Raw genomic sequence first — 20895 nt, 5'->3', positions numbered from 1 at the left:
ATCCATAGGTGGCACCCCTACAGTGAGCTGGGCTCTCCCACATCAGCTATTAGCAAGAAAATGCCCCACAGGCTTGCCCACAGGCCAATCAGGGTTTCCTCTTCCCAAAATAACTCCCAATTGTGTCAAGTTGACAAAAAACTAACTTGGACAGCAATTATTTGAAATGGAGTCATTTCTATCACTATTGATTTGATTATTCATTCACACAGCAAATACTGAGTGAACACTGAACATGTGGCAGGTCCTGATGGGCACAATATAGAATAACTAAAAATGTCATGTTAAAGAAATACCTACATAGAGCAGGTGACAGAAGAGAGTGCATTTGCAGAAAACAAACAAACAAACAAAACAGAACTTAACAGCAACATCAAAATAGAGGGCTGCAATAAAGATCGTGAATTCAAAGTGACTGCTGAAGTCTTGGTAGTCAGAGAAGGCTCAAGGAACAGAGTGTTGCAGCCAAAGGGAACAGTTACTGCAAACAAGTGGAAACAAGATAGCCAAAGCCTATGGGGAGGGACAAGACATCAGGAGGCGGGAGTGGCAGAGGTAGAGGAGGGAATGGGAGCATCTGGAGTCTATGGCTCTAAGAATGGATCTGGTGTCGAGAACAGTGAATCAAGTTGGTTGTGCTGGCAATCTGTCTGGTGGGTGGACACTGAAGGAACAGGACGTCAGGAATAGAAACAGAGAAACATTCTAGGAGTGTTTCAGCCAACTGAGGATGCACTGAGCAGAGATGGAAGGCAATGGATTAAGTCAAGACATTCTGAAGGCGAATGTGAACAGGGCTCACTGATGGGCTGAAATCCATATGCCAAGGCACGAGGGGAATCGGAGATAACATATATTATGCTCGTATTGGACAAAGAGATTGCCTTCATTTGGTCCTATAAATTGTATAAAAATCATGAGAGTGGGTAGTACTGCCTTTATTTTAGTACCTGGATACTGGAAGGTGAGAAAACCAATTGACTTTCCAAGGGTTACACCGTTTATAAATCAAAGATTTGAATTCAGGACTTCTGACTCAGACTTTTCCAAAAGAAAGTAGCTTCTTTTATTTTATGCTTCTTGTCAATGAAAAACAAACAAATAAAATAACTAAATAAATTCTGTTAACCATGCTGATTTATGAAAAGTGAGTGAAATAGAGAGTGAAAACTGTGAGGAGGAAGCCAGGATGACACAATTCAATCAACTCATCCTTTTCCTACCTCATGGTAGCACAATCATGGCTTCGAAGGGAAACCCAAACGTCTTCCATTAATTAAATGGATGGATCAAGTCTGTTTCCGAATCCTCTCTCCTTTCTGTATAATTCATCTTTGAAGGCATTCCATTCGGGAAATGTGTGACCTTTACCCACCACGCCACACTTAATTGAATGCGTTGCCTCAAAAGTCACAGTGCCGTTCAACCTTTTACACCCACAGACTTTCTGAAACACTTATCCCGGTTCCTTAAGGCCTGTTTTGTTGAAATCATTTTACAAAAATAAATCATATCAAAGTTTTTTAAAAAATTATTTCTAAGACTTTGCTTGCAAGACTAAATATTTTTAACACCATGGCAACATGGTCAGGACTCTGGCTAATGTATCCAGTCTTGTACCAGAGTTCATACTTAGTAAACTTCTGCCATGGACAAAGAGGCTGCAAAGGAGCAAGGCGCTAATAAATAATGCATGGTCAATAATCATTCAACTCAGATCTTCTAGTGCTTCCTAAAAGCTGGTAAATGAGTAGGATTTGTTCTCATAGGTCGGTTCCCCACATCTCTTGTGAGACACACCAGTGTGCACTGAGCAAACTCCAAGTCTTTAGCTTCTGGATTGGTTTAAGCACTACCTTCATCTGATACCTGCAGTACTTTCCACAAGTCATCTCGCCTGGACCTTCCAGTATTCACCTGAGTTGAGCAGGGTAGAGGAATATGATAGCTTCATTGTTTCAGCTGAGTTTCACCGAGGTTAGGAATGTGTCAAACTTGTATAGCTTATCCTGTGGTCAGTAAGTGTCAGGACCAGAGCCTCCTGAATGCCAGTCCAGCAATGCATCATTGAAACATAGCTGCCAATCACTTAGAGTGAACTGGTTTATCATTCTTCATGGGGAAGGGTTGCATATAAACATTATATACACATCTAGTTTACAGAATAAGTACCATGAAGGCAAAGGACAGCATCTCCCTTTCTTTAGCCTGTTAGGTCTTTCTCTTCAGTGGCAACAGCTTTTCACCAATTAAGATGATCATTTTGGTATTTCACTGCACAACTATTGGTCCTTTTTAGTTTTTCTTTGTGTAATACAAATGATGACATTCTCTTCCCTCTACTCTCTCCCCTCTACCTCCATCACCCAACATTCTACCGTCCTTACAATGGATCCTTTCATCAAGAATTGCTTTCCCCCCATGTGTTTATCTTTAAATGGATTATCATAAATGGATTTATTCATCAGTGATTAAGTGGGTTTTTTTTGGTAATACTTACAATGTTTGGGCACACTGGGTGCATTAATTAAACACTTGTTAAGAATCTTCTCTCTGATCCCATGTTCTGACCTCATTTGAAGGTTTTCTCTCTGTATCACATGTAATCCTGAGCTCTTATTTGTTTCCCATAACTTGCTCTTATTTGTTTCCCATAACTTGCTCTTATTTGTTTCCCATAACTTGCTCTTATTTGTTTCCCATAACTTGTGTCCCCTGTCTAGTGAGACAGCATATTCTCTGCGAGCATTCTGAAGAAGACTGCAAATGGAGATCAGCTTTGTGAGAACTTACATTTCTCAAAAGTGCTTTGTCTCTTTCCTCATATCTGACTGATGGTAGGGCGGGCATATGAATCTGCCCTGGGGGTGATACTCCCCCAGAATTGGATTCACTCACAGCTCCTAGCGATGCCTCTAGAGAGTGTGAGTGATACTTGACTTTTCTACTAAGTTTATTAGCTCCTTGGCAATGACATGGTTGGTTCTACCTCACAGGACAGTTGATAGGTTATTTACTGTGTGCTGTTGAATAGGAAAGCTTTCCCAATGTGTAGACAATTTAGCTGATTTGTTTAAACAACACATTTTTAATCTTTCCCAAATCCTTAATCTCACTAATCTTTCCACTGAGAGTGGACCATAATTTATGCTTTTAAAGTAAGTCATAACCTGGGGAGTGGTGGCACACACCTTTGATCCCAGTACTTGGGAGGCAGAGGCAGGCAAATCTCTGAGTTTTAGGCCAGCCTGGTCTACAAAGTGAGTTCCAGAACAGCCAGGGTTACACAGAGAAACCCTGTCTTGAAAAACCAAAAAAATAAAAACCCAAGTTATAAGTATAAAAATCACACATACATATTCAAATAATTGAACTATTTCTACTATATTACTCTATGCCTATATTAAAAGTTATACTGTAAGCTACATTTAAAAATTAAAATATGAGCATTGTTTCACCATGTGAAGAGTCTTGGAAAAACACAGAGCTACATGAATGAATTCATTTACTATTTCACATGATGACCTATAGCTAAAAAGACTTTCAAAAAGGAAGTCTTTCTTGAAATTGATGTTCACATATGCACTTATATCTGCTTATAATTAAGATTTTGAGGTAGAAGGTTCAAGTTTGAGGCTCATCCAAACAGAGGATTGACCAGTAGTCCTGGAATAATCTGGTTAGTACATAAAACAAGGACATGAGAACTAAAATGCCTACAATTGGGTGGGACTAGGAAGATGGCTTAGTCAGTAAAATGCTTGCCACATAAACATGAGGACCTGAGTTCAATCCCTAGCACACAGGTGAAAAAAGTAGGGCATGGCACAGACCTTATACAGGTCTAGGCTGGATGGGGTCCTAATGATGAGAGGGGAAGTGGACACATGCCCCCATCTCTAACCCAGAAGCTATCCCCAACTGATAACTACTCACAAAGGAAAAATCCGTTTTCTTCAATGAAATCACTAGACAAACCTCACTTAGGGGCATGCCTCATGCCTAGCAGTAGATGGCCAACACAAGCCTCACTCAATTGTATGGTTGGCGGTATTATTTTGTCTCACAATAAATACTTTGAGCATTTCCCCCCTTTTTACCTTACAGATCTTTTGCTTATATATTATGATTTCCTATTTTGTTTTTATGGATTTTTTAATGTATGTAAATATGTGTGTCTCAGAGTCTATATGTGTTTCTTGTGCTTTTCCTTTGGCTCTTTGTTTGTTTGTTTTGTTCTATTCTGGTTTATTTTGTTATTATTAATTATTACTATGATTATTTTCTTGACTCCCATTTACATTCTTATGAGAAAGAGAAAGGGTGTGCATTTGAGTGAGTAGAGAAGTGGGGAGGATCTGAGAGGAGTTGGGAGAGGGAAAACTGTAATCAGGATATAGTATATTTAAAAAAAAAAAACCTCTTATTTCAATTAAAAAAAAAAAAAAACACTCCAGGCATGGCATCACACGCCTCTGATCTCAGTTCCAAGAATGAAGGGACAGGAGGATCCTGGTGCTTGCTGGCCACTCATTCTAACCAAATTGGATAACCTCAGGGTCTCTCACATAGAACGGAAAGAGGAGGAGAACACCTGGAACTGACTTCTGGCTTCTATATTCATGTGTATGTCTGTGCACATGTGCACACTCACACAGGCACGCACATACACACACAATTATGCAGTAAAAATAACAATGCCTATAAATAGGGTAACTACAATTTGAATTAGCATAGAGAAATTACTACTCTTCAATATTGGAGTAAGAATTTTTAATGTTCACTGAATGCCTGGGTTGTGTGTTTCACTGAACAGTCTCATTTAGGAAAGACTTAGAAGGATTGGCCCAAGAGGACAAAAATTTCTAGCATAAACATTTGTAGAATGATACCAGAAAGTAAAAGGGTCAACAGAGCCTTGCTTTTCCATAGCTGTCTAAGTGTATTCCAAATATATCTAAATGGAACATAAGAAAGGACGTTCCAATATATATTCTTAAATATTTAGAGGAAAAGATAGTCAGAAAGTCAGAAACATCATGAAGGATATACGGGTGAACTTGAATCTCTGCCATATTCACACATTTGAGCATCTTGTACTGTGGGTTAACTGGGACTAACACTGTCCTGACATGTGACGACAGTGCTGATGCTGCTTTGTGTACAAGGAAAGATTTGATGAAGCTGTCATTTATTATAAAGCCCGATCTTAATGAGAGCGGATGTTAAGTAACCACTTTTAGCCCAAAAGGCAAAGTATCTTTATTCTTCAATAGTTTTTTCCAGAATGTGTGGACTTTTCAACATTTACCCAAAGAATTCCTATTTCATTTTCCAACTTAAAAATCAATTTGACTTTCCTATTTCACATGCAGAATGAATTTTTTCATGATAAAATACTATCATAGGATCACATCAGAGAAGTGTGCATGTGAGGGTAGAAGCAAATGACAGCAGAATCATTTCAAAACCACTAGTGTCATCTGGTTTGAGATTGAGGTGTCGCGACATCAAGGAGGATCTGTTTGTTTATGTGAATGGAAGACTCAGTAAGGGCTGTGTGGTCAAGACACTGTCAAAATCAATATCATGAGCAACACTCAGTGCCTTCTGTTATGGCTACACAGGAATGATCATTTGCCAGCAATTATATAATTACCTTAAAACTTCGATAGTAATCCCAATATTTCATCTTTACAGACTGCACTTCACAGATGTATGTTTTGTAAAACACTCAGTGCTCAGTGAGGGAAGAGAAGAGAACTGGTACCTCATTCTTTAGGCGGACAGATACTATTTTAAAGATGGTTAAATCTTTCTTATTTCAAAATCTGGGGAGTTTCCAAGAGCTTCTGATAGTCTCCTGTACACAAAGGTCCTATATCTACATGATATGCTTCTTTAAAATGTTTTCTTATATGTTTATTTTATGCGTATGACTATCTTCCCTGAATGTATGTCTGTGCACCATGTGTGGATAGAGCCAGAGGAGGCCACAAAAGAATGATTGATCCCCTGGGACCGGTGTTATAGACAGCTATGAGCTGCCACATGGCTAAAGGAAATTAAACCCAAGTCCTTTGGCAGAGCAGCCACCACTGAGCCATCTTTCCAGTCCCCACGATATGACTTAAATATACAGCATTTTGATATTTATTTAGAGTTGGAGAAATAAATGGCTCTGAGGGTAAAGGTGTTGGTCACCAAGCTTGATGAGCTGAGTTTGATCCTAGGAACTTACACAGTAGAATGAAAGAAACAACTCTTTCCAGTTGTCCTCTGGCCTCCATATGTGTGCCCTTGCATACACACATGTACTTACACACACACACACACACACACAAATGTAAATTTTTCAATATTTATCTGTCCTACAGACTTCTTTTTATAGCAATAATTCACACTTTACCCAACGTTATTGATGTTTCTACTGGGGGAATCCTACAACTATGGCCTCAGTTAGGCTGTGTGTGTCTATGAATAAGCAGTGTGTGTGTATGTGTGTGTGTGTGTGTGTGTGTGTGTGTGTGTGTGTGTGTATAGGGCCGGGATGTATCAGGTACAATCAGAGAGGGATCCATGGCATGATGCACTTGTTTCCTGTTGCCATTATAACAAATTAGCATAAATATTAAGTAGCTTGAGACAACAAAATACATCTTAAACATTCTGCGTGGTAGAAGAAGAACACATGCCTTACTCTTAGCTAAGCTACAATCAAGGCTGACAGGGCTATATTCCCTTATGCAAGCTCTGGGGAGAGGGAGCTCCTTGCTTTTTCCAGTTCTACAGGCTTCATACATTCCTTGGCCCACTGCCCATGTCTTCCATTGTCAAAGCCAGCAACATGGCATCCCTCTGATCACTCTTCTGTAGTTATGTTTCCCTCTGATCACAGCCAGGGAAAGTTTTTAGCTTTTAAAGATTCATTTAAAGATTCATGTGATTAGATTAGTTCCACTTGGTCAGACCCAAATGTCTTCCCATGTCAGCCTCTGCAAAGTCCCCTTTTCCCATGTAAGGTAACATAATCACAGATTCTAGGGATTAGGGTTTGAACATTGCTATGCAGGAGCATTATTGCACCAACCACATAAGGGGTGGCTAAGAATACCTTGAGAGTCCTGGCCTGCAGACAAGGTCAAGGAGTAAGGAAGGAAGACACCTGATGCTTTCCATTTCTCACCTATTTGCTATATTGTCAAAGCACTGAGAAAATCAAAACCATTGTCTGGTTAAGGGATGTAGTGTAAACTAAGTGTTTATCAGCATGAAGGCTTGACTCTGTCTTCACAAAGGAAGACTGAGTACTCTGGGAATGAGATAATCCCCAGTCACAGTCAGCTGGCCTTTGACTAGCAGGGGCCAACACTACAGGCTATGGGTTTAACAGTAAAAGGGGCCTATCTCTAATTGTCATTATCAAAGGAACCATTTCTTCATTGTTTCCAATGATGCAGGTGCTATATATCCAGATTTCCCAGTAAGAAAATGAAGTGGGTTTTGTTTTCTTGACAATGTCTCATTCTCCACCTGCCTTAGCCTCCCAAGTGCTAACATTATAAGCATGAGCCACCAAACCCAGCTGAAATTGACTATTTTAGTTAATTTCTTCTCTCTGTCTCTCTCTGTGTCTGTGTCTGTCTGTCTGTCTGTCTGTCTGTCTGTCTCTCTCTCTCTCTCTCTCTCTCTCTCTCTCTCTCTCTCTCTCTCTGTGTGTGTGTGTGTGTGTGTGTGTGTGTGTGTGTGTGTGTGTGTGTGTTTTGAAGATTCAGTCCAGGGTCGTTGGATGCTAAGCATATACACAACCATTGAACTATCCACCTTCTCCCCAAATAACTTTTTAATAGTTACACTACTTAATAAGATTTTACTGTACACATCTAACCCCTTAGTCTGAGTTCTTTTCTTTTTAAGCTTCACAGAGCATTTGTAGTGAACAACACCAAATTGAGGGCAAAACATTCTCATTAACAGTAATCTATACCACCCATTTTGAGTATCTACAATACATATATAAGAAAAGTTTTTGCCATCTTACATGAGTAAAACCTAAACAAATAAGAGAAACAGTCAGCTACTGTGGTAGTGGAGGATGGAGTTTTGAATACAGTTTCTCCCTCCAAATGGGAGTCCAGGGAAGGAAAATGCACATCATAAAGAAAATAATTCCGAAACTCTTAGATACATCACAGCATGGAAGAAATGAGTAAAGGCATTGGGTGAAGCCAAGAAGGTCACTGTGAATGAAAAAGACAGGGGGAAGTCAAGGAAGCATGCTGTGGGGGAGGCAATGAGTGTGTCTCAAACAGAGCTCCTGGGCTGTCCCTCACGAGAAGGAACTAGGGCTCATCAGCCAGTAAATGTAGCATTGGGTCACGTGCCTTCTAAGGTATATCACAGCCTCTAAAATCACACCCCCTAAGGTATATCACACGCCTCCTAAGGTATATCACACGCCTCCTAAGGTATATCACACGCCTCCTAAGGTATATCACACGCCTTCTAAGGTATATCACACGCCTCCTAAGGTATATCACGCCTCCTAAGGTATATAACCTCTAAGTATATCACACGCCTTCTAAGGTATATCACACGCCTTCTAAGGTATATCACACGCCTTCTAAGGTATAACGCACGCCTTCTAAGCGACAGGCAGGATGGGTCATGGAACTGAAGCCATGTCCTAGCATCACGCCCAGTTTCATAGCTGGATCATCACCCTTGAGCCCGTAGCCAGCTACATTAACACCAAGAACTTCGTTTTTTCTCATCTTGTGAGAATTCAAAAGTAATACTAATTCCACAGGATCACTGTGAGAGGCAAAAGATGTGCTACCTGTAAAGAATCTAAGAATAATAATCACAAAAAATTCCAGTTGAGGCTATTCTCAATCCCTCTATGTTCACCTGCACAAAATCAAGTCTTGTCTTTCAGGAAGACTTTTATGTGCTACTTTGGAGACTCACATCAGTGATATTGGTGTGCCCAGCAGCCATAGGTTAAATTCACATCTTTTCTGGCAAGGCGTGGTTAATGCTATTCTAAAATATTTCTTTCAATAGGGTGGTGTCATGCTTGTCCAGAAACCTGGGGCCTGACACCACTTGAAACTTGCTAATCACATCTGGTTCAGCTTTAGACATTTTCTGGGATTTTGCCAGCAGCTACGACATTTTAATGGCTACAATAAACCTCAAAGCCTCATCAAATCTTTGCTGTATGTGTGAAAATTATGTCCTCCTCAATTAAACATTCAATCTGGGTTCACACCAAGGCCTTATGGAAAGGGAGGTGAACCTGAATGGGAACCTGGAGATGAAACGGACCGCTGTGATTCTGGCCATCTCACCAGATGGTATTCAGAAGAAAAAGAAATTCATTAGAGAATCCAGGCTCTGCATTTTCTTTAAATATTTACTGGGTACCTTTCATGTGTTAAAAACACTGGCATCTCTAAAGATTAGCAGGACATTTTTGTTTAAATATTCAAAGTGGTGCTCTCTCCTTTTGACTTCATGTCTCTGGGAGAAGCCCAGCGTAAGGGAAACAACTCAGGTGCTGCTCAGTCTTCCTTCCTAAAGCCGGTTCACCAGCTCCAGAAACTCCTGTGAATCCTTGGAGTGACTGAGGGAATTGTCAGTGGAGATGGGGAGGCAAGAGTGACACTCAGCAGCATCCCTAGCCAAAGTGAGATGCCCTGGGGGAACCTGCCCCTCCACTCTCCTCCCCTCCCTTTGCTATTCATCATCAAGCTCATATGAATAAGGACAGCCATGAGGATGTCAGGGGAGGTAGGCCCTGGCGGGAGAGGGCAAGATCAAACAGAGATCAAGTTTCTTCTCAAACATCTATGAAGGGTCAGGCCAAGGGCTTTACAAGGGTCAGAGAGACAGGACTAAGAATGGACACTAAGGGACAGTCTACATCTTGTATCTCCATTCCCCACTATGGAACTTTGCTGCCATCCTGAGAGTTGCCTGCCTCCTAACTCTACCACTGGAGAAGTTTAAAGAAAATTCCATGTGATGGCTTATTCTGTTTTATTACAGTACCAATGCAGCTGGTATCAGAGATAAAGATAAAACTGTCAGTTCCTTAAAAGAAAAAAAAAATAATCCAAGTTTACACAGAAGACTCCTGTATAAAGGATCCATTTGGTTGAATTCATTCGTTCAACCACATCAACAACAGTGGGAGTGGGTGTGGGATAGAACCAGCATGCTCCTTTAAGAATGATTTACAACGTTAAAAATATTAACTTGTAACCACTATTTTTACTTGAACAAGTTTTATGTCCAAGGTAAACATAAATGACTCCCCCTGCCACAGTGAGTACAACTTTCCCACTTTGCATCCATGTCCAGGCCGGTCTCAAACTGAAGACTGGGGTTTTGGAGCACTCTTTCACAATAAACCTTTTTAAAATGTTTATTTTATGTTTGAGTGCAAAAATATTCCTGGTTGAAACTCTTCATTTCCTCAAGCCCTCCTTCTGGTACCAGGGGGCCCCGTTTCCATATTAATAAGACACTCTCTAAATTCTCCATAGAACACTTCCACTGGAGTCACACGAGTGCCACAGCTAGGATTTATATTCCTGGACAAAGAGATGTCTCCACAGTGAAAACACAGGACTTGAGAGATGCCAAAGGAAAATTCCTGCCCAAGAGACATGTACTTTTTTTACCTTCTAAAAAGCCAAAAATACAGCTTTCAGGCTTTTGGATTCTGTCATTAAAACTGTGAATTTAACTGAAATAGAACATTTACTGTGGGTTTAATCTATCTCAATAGAGTTGTGTCAAAACCAGATATAGAGTTATGGCATGTGTGCATATATGTGAAAAGAATATATCTTTATATATGCATATGTGTGTACATGTACCTATATACATGTATATGTATAGTAAAATAAGCTTAGGAAATATATGATATGTAATTGGCTAGGCCTGATCAAAGCAGAGGACACCTGCCTATGACCAAAGACAATTTCCCTAAGTCTTGACTTTCTCATCTCTAAAATGATGCTAATATAGTTCCTGCTTATCATAGTTGTTATAAGAATGATATAAAAAAAGGTATGCTTGCAATAAGCATCCATTATTATTAAAGGTGTAACTATTAAATATCAGAAGAAGGCAAATATGGAGCAGGAGAGATAGCTCAGTAGAAAAGAACTTGCCTTATAAATATGAGGACTGAAGTTTGAATCTCAGAACCTGTTTTTCAAAAGCAGGTATGGTGATACACACTTATAATCTTAGTACGGGAGGCAGAGGGTAGGAAGGCCCCTGGGGCTCCTTGGCAAACCAGCTTAGTCTACTTGGTGACTTTCAGGTCAGAGAGAGGTCCTGTCTCAAAGACAAAACAAAAAACTAGACCAACAAGATGAGCTATGCTCTAGAGCTGACACCCAAGGTGCCTGGCCTCCACACACACCTGCATGCAAACTCCTCCAACCACAAACAGATGAGCATATGGGGGTAGACAATGACATGGCAAGACACAGAAATGCCAAATGATCACCAGCTAAATCAGAGGAATGCGTGGATTTACTGCCTGCAAATACTACCCAGAGAAGGAATGTCCCATGACGGCTGCAGTAGCCCATGGGGGATCTCCATACCAACCACGAGCCAGCCATCAAATGAAATGGTTCTAAGAAGTCACCCTTGCAATTATCCCATTACCTTCTAGCTGTCGCTTCAGTTTTCTCAAATCTTTTATGAGGTCTTCAAACTTGACTTGGGAGGCCAGAAAGAAATCTTGTGGTTCAGGTAGTGGGAAAACACTCTTGTCTGTTCCAGCTTCCTAAAAGATAGGGTAAAGAAAAGCACAGGGCTTGAGTGATGGCTCAGCAGCTAAGAGCACTGGCTGCTCTTCCAGAGGACCCAGGTTCAATTCCCAGCACCCACACAGCAGCTCAAACTGTAACTCCAGTTCCACAGGAGTTACACCACAGGATCTGACACCTTCACACAGACATATGTGCGGGCAAAACACCAACGCACATAAAATAATTGAAAAAATTTAGAAAAAAAAAACCAAATTAACAAGAAGAGCCCAATCTATTTCCTGCTTGTTGCTTCTGTTGACATTCCAAAGCATCAGTGAGAAAAAAATAACTCACTCATATGATTAAATAGGAACCATGGCACTGCCCTCTTAAACCAGGACTCTGTACTTTGAAGCCTTTGAGTCCTTCACAGTATCTTTTTGGTTTTCCTGGCATTGAGATTGGCTATAGTGCTGGCATGGGCTGCATTTCTATCTTGCCTTATGAATGGAAGAGGAAACTGTCCGGTAGAGTCTCATCTATTTCTCTCTATTCCCATGGAAAAGGAGAGGGGAAGCACATGAAAGTACTTACGTTGAAAGTCCTTGTTTGAGTTACACATGCAAGCAATCAGCTCACCCATCTTGGGGTGTGCCAGTGGGTGTGGATTGGACAAGAAGGCACTGAGTGGGACATGCTAACTCCCCTCCTTTACTTTCCCTTTCTGCAGCTTAAACTCTGATATGTATGTGTACAATCGGTTTTTTAATGTGTGTATAAAGCTCACGTAAATGCTGTTGGTTTATCTTAGGAGGTATTCACGGCAGACATGGTTGAATATGGTTTTGACAAGGTCCACAGCTCTATCTGATGGACGATCTGAGCTGTGAATTATCTTAAGGGAGAGACACCTCAGGCATACTGAAACATAAGCGGAGCCTTAAATATCCTCCACAGCTAGGCTGCTTTCTCCTGAGTTGTTTAATGTAAGCTGCTATCTTGCATATCTTAGTCTTCGGTTGTTTCTCTCTGTGCACAGGCTCCTTTGCCAGCTTTCCTCACATTCCATCTTTCCTAGTGCCATTAGGACTAATTCCAAATGCTGAAAGTGCTTTACAAGGCACTTTATGATCCGGCCCGTGTCTACAGCACCAGCCTTAGACTGACCTTCCCCCAACATCAAGTGCTATACGCCCAAGCTTTCATGAAACAAAAGAGCAAGCCAGTTTCTTGCCTCTAGACCCTTGTCCACAAAGCTGTTCTTTACCATTTCCCTAGATTCTCCTCATAGCTCCTTGTTCATACTTGTCTTTTAAGTCTTAACACAAACATTACTTCCTCAAAGATTTCCAGGACCTCTCCAAACCTGGGTGTTTTTCAGTGTTATTCAAGAGTGTCTGAGCCTATTTGCCATGGCACTTACTGCTATTAATTTTAGTATATTTTTTTAACCATTAGATTGTATGTCTGACATACTAGACTATAAATACCTCAATGGCAGGGACTCTCTCTTCTTGAAATAGTATATCGTATCTGACATATCAGTAAATGGTTTTGGTTGTTGGCACCACTACAGACAGTTTATGAAATACTGCTTTGTGAAAGAAGTATGCAAGTTTATCATGAGATAACTAAATATTTTAATAATATGTAGGTTTAATACCTTCATACATGTATAAGGTGTGTTTTGGTCAAATCTATTCCCCATTCCTACGCTCTTCAAATTCTTCCCTTTTCCCCTACAACTACTTTTCTCTTCCAACTTTTCATGCTCTTTCTTAAGAGTATTGAGTCCACTTAGTACTGTCTGTATGCAAAGGAGTACAGGATCATCTACTAGAGCATGGGTAGGTTCTCAGTGGCGTCATCCCTGAAGAAAAATGACTCTCTTGGAGCAGCCATCAATTTCTAGAGTCCTGTAGGTAAAGGGTTTGACTTTTTGAACCTCTCTACATTCACATTGGGATTTTGGCTATTTTGATCTTGCCCAGGTCTTGTGCATGCAATGTGATAGAGAAGTCTTGCTTAGAGCTCACCACTCCACAGTACTAGACATGTAGTTTATGACTATATTTTCCTATAGTTTCAGAACCTGGACCCTTCCCCTTCCTCTAAGTCAGTGGTTCTCTACTGGTGGGTCTTGACCCCTTTGGGGATCAAATGACCCTTTTATAGGGGTTGCCTAAGAACATTGAAAAACATTGATATTTATATTATAATTCATAACAGTAGCAAAATTATAGTTATGAAGTAGCAGCAAAAATAATTTTCTGGTTGGGGTTACCACAACATGAGGAAGTGTCTTAAAGGGTCTCAGCATTAGGAAGATTGAGAAGCACTGCTCTAAATCTTTCAGATTCTTTGTAGGCTTGGGGAAGGTAGGTCTCCTCATTTTATCAGTACTTAAGCCACCCATCTCCCTATACTTATTTTTCTACTTTAAAAACAACTTGTACATTGTGAATATCAAATCTGAATGCAAAGCGAAAATCCATCTAAAGCATGCCCTACAAAGCACCATGGGACCCACATTGGAGGAATTCTAGTATAACACTTTATAAGCTTTGTGTCCAACTCTACCATGGCTTCATTTTTTTTTTTTTTCATGAGGTAGAAAAAGAGAAAATGCTGGTGATGAATCAGTCTGGTAGGATCCAGTCAAAGTACTGGGAGTTGACAAGGCATTGTCCCTAAATGATTTTTTTTCAAGCTCCACAGACCTAGACTTGCACCCAATGCCGGGCAGAAGCAGCAGGAAGCTGAAAGGGCTCACCTTTCCTCAGGTTCCTGCTCATCATCACTGACCACAAAAGTCATCACTTTTGCCCAAGGGCAAAGAGCTTCATAAATCACACAACTCCCCTTTGAGTGCAATGTGTTCTTCGGTGCACACTGGGAGGACACCACACAAATGTGGATGGGGCTCATTCCCTACCTGCAACTGTTCTGATCACATTTTCCTCCACAACATCAATTCCAGCGCATCTTGTTCTCACTAACAACCATATTCCATGGACTAATCTCAACCTTTCTACGGAACAATTGACTGGCTAGAGGTATCTGCCCTTGGGGATCTAGGGTTATAAATGTCACCTGCCAAGACTCCTCAGGGTAATTCTAGCCTGTGGGTACTTGCTGTCAGAACTTGGAGTATGCTCCGATGTGCCTTCTGCTGCTAAATTTCCTGAAGCTCAACATATCTTCCTCACTCCAGAAAAACAAAATTATGTTCTTACATCTAGTTCTTTACATTGGCCAATTTATTCCACTTTTGATGATATTTATATTATATAATATAGTTAATGCTTATTAGACCAGGGACGTCTCCCTGATAGACACTAAACAGTTAACAGCGAATTCTGGCTCTCAAGGAACAATGTCAAGATCATTGATAACTTGTACACTATTCACAGAAGAAGCAAAAGAGATTGTTGGAGACCTGCACAGAATCTTCACCCAGGTTTCCAAGGAGAGAGCTTCAAAGATTTCCTTTAAGGATCAGGATGTGAGCAAACACTTATGTAAGGGGGGAAACATGAAACACTGGATTGAATGATTGTTTTAATATAGTTTTAATTTTTGCAGATGCACATTAATTATGCTTAATAATTGAAAAACTTAAAAAGTATCATAACTCTAACATCCTCAAATAATGAAATGTATTACTATATATCATTCCAGGTTTTCTCTGAGTTTGTGTTACATTTATATCTACCTATTTTAAATATGTGTGTATATATGCATTTATAACTTCAAAACACGTGCACATAATTTTTCTTGGTTTTTTGAGACAAGGTTTCTCTGTGTACTCCTGGCTGTTCTGGAACTCACTATGTATACAAACTGGCCTTGAATTAAGAGGCCCATCTGCCTCTGCCTCCCTGCTGTGATTGAAGGCATATGCCACCATACCACCTTATTTGATGCATATATATATAATTTAAAAGTGGACAGATTATTTTCCAGGGCCACTACATTGTGTCCTAAACACTTTCTGTTGGGGAATATTATTTTAAAGTCTGTTGCATTTTTTTCCTATTGCTTTTGTTAACAATTCAAAGATGTGTTTGATTAAATAAAATTAACCTGTAAACAGGAGGCTGAGTCAGCAAATAGCTGACAGGAAGTGGTAAAAAGGAACCATGTATAGCAAGGGTTTTTTAAGTGGGGGCTGAGACAAGGACACTGGGACTTTTGGAAGACACCAGCAAAGGGAGAAGGGAACATTATCCCCTCAGGCTGCTGTCCTTGTGGTTGAAGCCATTGCTTAAGGGGCAACTACTGTAGATAATAAAAACAGTTAACAACAATTGGTGCCCAACATGGGGCTTGAACCATGACCCTGAGATTAAGAGTCTCAAGCTCTACTGACTTTCCACAGCAGTCTGTTATTTCATTTGATAATTCTAACATGATTCATTTGACTAAATTGTTAAGCATTGGATACCTACAAAAAAATTCAAGTTTTTTGCTATTTTAATTATCATAAGCAGAATAGTAATGCAAGTCTTCAGTTAAATTCCTAGAAAACTTATGCATATTTCTAGAGTTTTTGATATAGGAAGGCTGAAATCTTTTTAGCTCACTAAGCATATATGTACAAATTAAGCAAAGGTGTCTCCTGGAGGATTGCTGGACCATGTTTTAGTTTTAATTCCAAAATTTGATTTACACAACACCTCAGAAACCATTTTACATTCTCAGAAACCATGGTCAAGGTTTCTAAGTAGCCCCTAACATGGCAATATCCTTTTATTTCTACAGTGATTGTCCTAATGGGTATGTTGGGATATCTCATTGTGGCTGTGACTATTGATTAGTGATGCTGAACATTTCTTGGTATACCTGTTGATCAATACTGTGGTCTTTCTTTATATAAAATCATGTAATTTCTTTATAAGGGTCTGCAATTCCCTGAATAAATCCACAATAAATGTTAATAACATCATGGGGAGTTTTCTCCCTAAGACCTCCAAATGTGTTATTTCTTGAGAGGAATAATAATAGAAATGTAAAAGGCTTGAGAGATGGTCCCATGATTAAGAGCATTTGCTGTTCTTGCAGAGGACCTGGATTCATTTGTCAGCACACATATAGCAGCTCACAACAGCCTGCAACTCTAGATCCAGATGATCCAATGCTGATGCCATTTTCTGGCTTCCACCAGTCATATATGTGGTATATGTATATACAGGCAGGCAAACCTCATACATGTAAAATAAAAATAAATCTTCTTTTAAAAAAAGTTTGAGACATAGATAGTTCTAATCTGTGAACATCAGAGTCTTAGGTCTTGATTCACTTGAAGTAGAGATCTATTTCTGTTTTGAGTATAAAAGTTGTATTGGAAACGCAAATATAAGACTGTGAGGTGGCCTAGAACAGTAGTTCTCAACCTGTGGGTCTTGACCCCTTGTGTGGGGGGGAGTCCTCTCTACTTTGAGATTTTTGTCTTTTTGTATCAATTTCAACAACCAATGAACAGTCATCCTTTCCCCTCAAAGTGAGGTCTTTCAGTTCTTAGTTCAAAAAGAAGGAATAAAGAAAATTGTGCTCAGGTATATACGTAAAGAAGTGCTCAATTCCAATTGAAATATATTCTAAGCAGAGAGCATGTTCTTGTTCTGTTTTGTTCTCAAATTTAATGCCTCTAACTTGTTCCCAGAGGTACTATTTGTAGAATTTTGGTAATTAAAGTAGATGTGGTACACAAGGCTTTAAATCCAGCACTTAGGAGGCAGAGGAGGCAGAGTGAGTTCAAGTCCAGCCTGGTCCACATAGTGAGTTTCAGGCTAGTCCAGGATACTTGGTAAGATCTTGTCGCCCAAACAAACTAATAAAAATAACTAGGCTGGGGAGCTAGCTCAACAGTTAAAGGAGCTAACTGTTCTTACATCGTTCTTGCTGTTTCCCAGCATCAGTGTGGCAGCTCCCAATTGCTGCAATTCCAGTTACAGGGGATTTGAATCCTCTTCTGGCCTCTGCAGACTATTGCATACATGTGGCACATATAAACTCACACAGGCAAACACACATACACATAAAATATGAATAAGTAACTAAATGTCTTTAAAAAGAAGAATATTACAGTGTTTTGATTTCCTCAATGTTGAGCAGTAGCTCAGAATTCAGTTTCAACTCTAACCAACTCCTGAATGCATCTAGAGTTCAGCAAACCCCATCATCTGTCACAAGGCAATGAGGGATCTATCTGAAGCTGGCAGACTGAGACTCAGTGGCCTCCTGTCTTTCTTACACTTCCTTTTCTAAAACCCAGGTGTACTTTTTATCTTCACTGGGGAGCTTTCAGACACAAAGTGGGACTGGAGGAAAGCTATCCCTCCATGTAGCCAGAATGCAGTTCCTGAATGCTAAGGATTCATTAGAGTTGAAACCTTCCGGACACCGGTTTGTTTCCCTGATGCCGTTTTTCTCATTTCCTACCTGATCATAGTACCGCAGATAATACTTCACGACATAGTCCACCAGGTTCATCCCATTGTCCTAGGTTTAAAAGAGAAATTCAAATGACAGCCATTCACAGGAGACCCTGAATGTTTCTCAGGTGAGAACTGAAAACCCAGCTCACTATGCTTACCATTTGTGAGACTGAGTCCTATTTCTGTTACATGATGACCAGATTTTCCTTCCTCCTCCTAATTTCATTCATTTTTTTAATGCCAGCTATAAAGAGAAATGACACTACACCACTTTTTTTTTTTTTTTTTTTTTTGCTGGAGGAAAACTCAAAACTCAAACAAAATAGGTAATTCAGGAGACCTTCGAGGTTCCGGCTAAGACAAATATACAAACAAACAAAAATCATTACCCCATATTTCCTGGCATGTTGCCAAGACAGGAGGGGGTGGGAAACGCTAAAGGGAGCTGTGGACTAGAAGAGAAAACCATCCCTCCCTTCCTACTTCTCAGAAAATGTGTGCTCTTAATGGCGTGAAAAACAATCAGGGCCAGCTTAAAAGGAAAGCCATGCCACTTTATGACCCTGGAAGGCCAGGGGGAGCGGGCCCTCCCACAAGGCAGCCTTTGTGTCCTGTTCACAGGGGTCTAGTTCTAATTTGCCTGTGTATTTCCCTTCTCTGCTCTCCCCCTGCCCCCATGGGACGCCCAGATATGGGCTGGTTGTTTCTAAAAAGGTGGCTCCGCAGGGGTGTGGAGCCAAATGATAATCAGGCTCAGGGAGTTGACAGGAGACTCCAGCCCCAATTGTTGTGGGCAAAAGAATAATTCAAATACTAGGCTCAACAGTGTCTGCCACTCAAGAATGAGTAAATTACAAATGGTCAGTACTAAATTCAAACAGACTTTAGCCTCTGCATTATGACTAATACAATATGCTATTTTATCTTGTATTGCAATAGTAGTTCAATGTCTAATCATGTCTGTTAGAGTCTTAACATATGATGTATTTTATCACTGAAAATGAGGTCTAATGTTAAAGAAATAAAAGACCACGTCCAAGGCAAAACAAAGCACAGAAGGGGGAAACAAAAATGTATAATTTCAGGTAAATGATTACTATTAGAGGAAAGATAAGATAAATGGATCAGTCTGTAATACTTTGTTTTAAATTAGAGATTCATAAGAAAAATAACCCTAACACGTAGACACTTCAGTATGAAAAGTAAATAAATACCCGACTTTTGACGTCTTTGAGTTTGGGTAGGATTTCTAAACCATATCCATCTGCTTGCCCTCGAGTCCTGTTCCCTCCGTTCATATAATTTCCAAAAGCCAGAATGAGAGCTAAGATGTCCTTTACACTCTTCATGTGCAGCAAGCCCTGCAACGGCAAATACAAGTTATTATGGTCTGAACACCAAATGCAGTCATGTCTGCTCAACAGCAAAGGCTTCTTAAAGTAGCCTAATCCTGTAACCTGGCTAGTAACCAGTCGTATTGACAGTTGGCAAATGTAAGATACATTTCACTAAGCGGTATCTTGGGGGTGGGGGAGCACAAACAGCCACAATTTCCTACTTATGCAACAAAGTTATAATAATGAGGACTGGACCTTTGTGTTTATTTTTCATTTTAGGCAGTCTTGATCTTGGTATTTTAAAGTACTTGTAGGTAAATAACAGAGAATGTAGTTAATTTTTGAGGTCAGGTGTCTTTTCAGGACCTCTTTTGAAACCACAGATCTATATACAAAGAATATAGTCAAACTTAGAGTAGACATAATAGCAAGCATAGGCATAGTCCTCTGAAATTAATTTTGATAATGCACTTTAAGGTCGGAGGTTATATTAAGTTTTTTCAAGATGTATCTTCTCTGGAAGTTTGCTTCTTATTTATTAACTTTCACAATGTTAAGCTGCTAAGCATTTTCTTTATCTTTCTATCTTGTTTACTTTTTTCTCTCTTAATCTTTGCTTCAAGAGCAAACTTTCAAACAGAAACTCTTCTTTATACTATTGTCTTTATCATCTTTTTATTACATTATTTTTATTATTATTTCCTTGTGTGTGGAGGGGGTGGCTGTGGGAGCATGCAAGGACCCAGAGGTCAGAGGATAACCTGCAGGAACTGGTTCTTTCTTTCCACCACGCAGACCCTGAAGTGAAGATCAAGCTCAGATCATCAGACTTAGTGGCAGGTGCCTTACCCACTGAGTCATCTTGCCAATCCAGCTTTATCTTCTTTTATTTTAGGATAAAAGGAAAAATAAAGTTCAGACCTAGGTAGACTTCTGCCAGGGTCTCTCAGAGGTTATTAATACATGTATCATGGTATCATGGTTTGGTAATGGTTATTCTTTCTTTATTGAAAAAAATTTTATACGTCACAGGGGGGAAAATCATGCCTTCTGGCAAACAATGAAGTATTACAGGATTTGTGGAACACACTTATATCATGATCTTAAGAACATGGGGGAAAGTGAAAGGGCTGGGGCTTAGACGTGAGCTTTGTACAGAATGTGGTGGACACAGAATGTGTGTGTCAGTCACTCACAATCACAGTCAGTTACTTCAAGTCTCCAGGATGTTTTCTTTTTACGATGTAGACAGATATCTTTCAGGTGATCGCCTGCATGGACTTCAAGTAAAATCTTTTTGTGATTTGAAGAGTTGAACAGGGATCGAACTATTTTGTT

The 20895-nt window shown here is 39.9% G+C and overlaps 1 protein-coding gene across 1 annotated transcript in view; it reads right to left on the bottom strand.

The window, feature by feature from the left end:
- Nucleotides 1–20895, bottom strand: part of LOC114697497 (formin-1) — a 270035-nt gene that overhangs the window by 99906 nt on the left and 149234 nt on the right. Inside the window, exons 10-12 of the mRNA XM_028875752.2 lie at nucleotides 19435–19581; nucleotides 18225–18284; nucleotides 11695–11815 (exon numbers count right to left, since the gene is read on the bottom strand). Of these exons, the coding sequence (XP_028731585.1) occupies nucleotides 11695–11815; nucleotides 18225–18284; nucleotides 19435–19581 (328 nt within the window). The remainder of the gene's footprint in view (nucleotides 1–11694; nucleotides 11816–18224; nucleotides 18285–19434; nucleotides 19582–20895) is intronic.

This window comes from Peromyscus leucopus, chromosome 4 (assembly GCF_004664715.2).
Source record: "Peromyscus leucopus breed LL Stock chromosome 4, UCI_PerLeu_2.1, whole genome shotgun sequence".
Classification (NCBI taxonomy): domain Eukaryota; kingdom Metazoa; phylum Chordata; class Mammalia; order Rodentia; family Cricetidae; genus Peromyscus; species Peromyscus leucopus.
The sequence above is the reverse complement of the archived record's forward strand: the minus strand, read 5'-3'. Positions and strand labels throughout refer to the sequence as shown.